This window comes from Setaria italica, chromosome I, assembly GCF_000263155.2.
Source record: "Setaria italica strain Yugu1 chromosome I, Setaria_italica_v2.0, whole genome shotgun sequence".
NCBI classification, from domain to species: domain Eukaryota; kingdom Viridiplantae; phylum Streptophyta; class Magnoliopsida; order Poales; family Poaceae; genus Setaria; species Setaria italica.
This window is the reverse complement of record NC_028450.1, coordinates 28,760,800-28,762,328: the sequence shown is the minus strand read 5'-3', so window position 1 is coordinate 28,762,328 and position 1,529 is coordinate 28,760,800. Positions and strand designations below refer to the sequence as shown.

The 1,529-nt window shown below is 49.6% G+C and overlaps 1 protein-coding gene across 1 annotated transcript; it reads right to left on the bottom strand.

The window, feature by feature from the left end:
- Positions 1-329: 329 nt before the first annotated feature.
- Positions 330-1,019, bottom strand: LOC101772060. Its single transcript, XM_004952829.3, has one exon. It carries the CDS (start codon positions 896-898, stop codon positions 536-538), a length of 363 nt encoding a protein of 120 aa, XP_004952886.1. The 5' UTR covers positions 899-1,019; the 3' UTR covers positions 330-535.
- Between the last annotated feature and the right edge of the window lie 510 nt (positions 1,020-1,529).

The window sequence follows — 1,529 nt, the reverse complement described above, 5'->3', positions numbered from 1 at the left end:
TTTTTCATCCTTTCGGTCCTTGTAACTATTTTGTATATAATCTTTAATGTAATAAAAAATATGATACTATGGGTAGCTCTTCATACTTTTCAGTCAAAAGAAAATATCTTAAATTTACAGCCAGCGGCGAGCTTTTGAAACTATTATGCAGTTTGTGTTCCAGTGGGGGATTTTTTTTTCTTTTTAGTTCTGTTATGCTCCTCGGGCTTAAAGGGATGACCAGGTTAGTAACCCGGCCCGGCGGTTGCGAACGGACACCACCTGTCAGTTGGAAGGATTGGAGGTGAGGACCAGAGTGAATACTGTTTTAGCTAGAACGGGGGAGCGAGTTGTGCAGAGTAGAGGATAGCCATTCATCTTCCAGGCCAGGTACAATACAACGTTGCTAGAGTATGAACATTTTGTCTGATTTGTACATTATTGTCACCCAATATCCAAGTGAATATACTACAGATCAAGATATTGCACACACATCAAGAGTCTAGCTACCTGATGACTGATGTTCCCAACCCTGTTCCCGCACTAATCAACTTGATCACTGATCCTGATCACCACGAACTTCTGAATGTTGCTCGATCGTATAGCCTTCCTTCGTCGTGCACTGAGCAGTGGAGCGAGAGGCCACCGCCGTCGGCCCGGCAGAGGAAGGCCGCCGCGCCGCGCGGTCGAGGAGGAAGCAGCAGGCGACGTAGAGCCCCGCGCAGGCGGCGGCGTCGACGGCGGCGTGCGGGAACGGGGCGACGAGGTGGAGGTGCAGGGCGGCGACGAGGAAGACGGGCCAGAAGACGAGCGTGTGGTGGGTGGCCACGCTTGCTGGCTGCTCGCCGTGGTGGTAGGCGCCGTAGAAGAAGAGCACGTCGTGCCTCTCCAGGTCCAGGAGGCGGCTGCGAGGCGCCATACGGCTTGATAGCTCGGGTCGGTGGTTGCTTCCCTACCTCGAGCTCGAGGTCGACGAATGTGATGCAAATGGTGCTCTGGGTGTTAGCTGTGGAATACTGAAGACGATGAGGCCCCTCTGCCAGCAGGTGCCCCGGCCTTTTATAATAGGATACACATACACAGCGGCACAACGAGTCCAAATAATAGTCAGAGCATGTGTTCAACCCGTTCAAGTCACGAGCCCAGCTTAGTGGGCCATGCGAGCCAAGCCGGTGAAGTCATTTTCGCGTGGAAACAAGTACCTTCCCTCAAAGGAACAAAAACGTGGAAGAAATGCATTTCACGTGGAAGGAAAGATAGACGCCCATGCCACATTGCCACCTATATCCACAGTAGCATGAGAATTCAGATGAGCGTCACATAGGCATCGTTGTACAGTTTGTGCAGGCCCCATGTTTAACCTATTGGTGGTCTGCAGTATTTAATTATTGGACAGAGCTGATAAGTTCAGAATTTTCAATTATCGGTTTTGCGAGAGAGAAAACGTTGATTATTTGTGAGAATTATTGCAACAAGGTCGGACAAAACATGAAAAACTCGTTTCGATTTGTTTTGCCAAAAAGGTATTTCTACTTTTCACACCCGGCTAA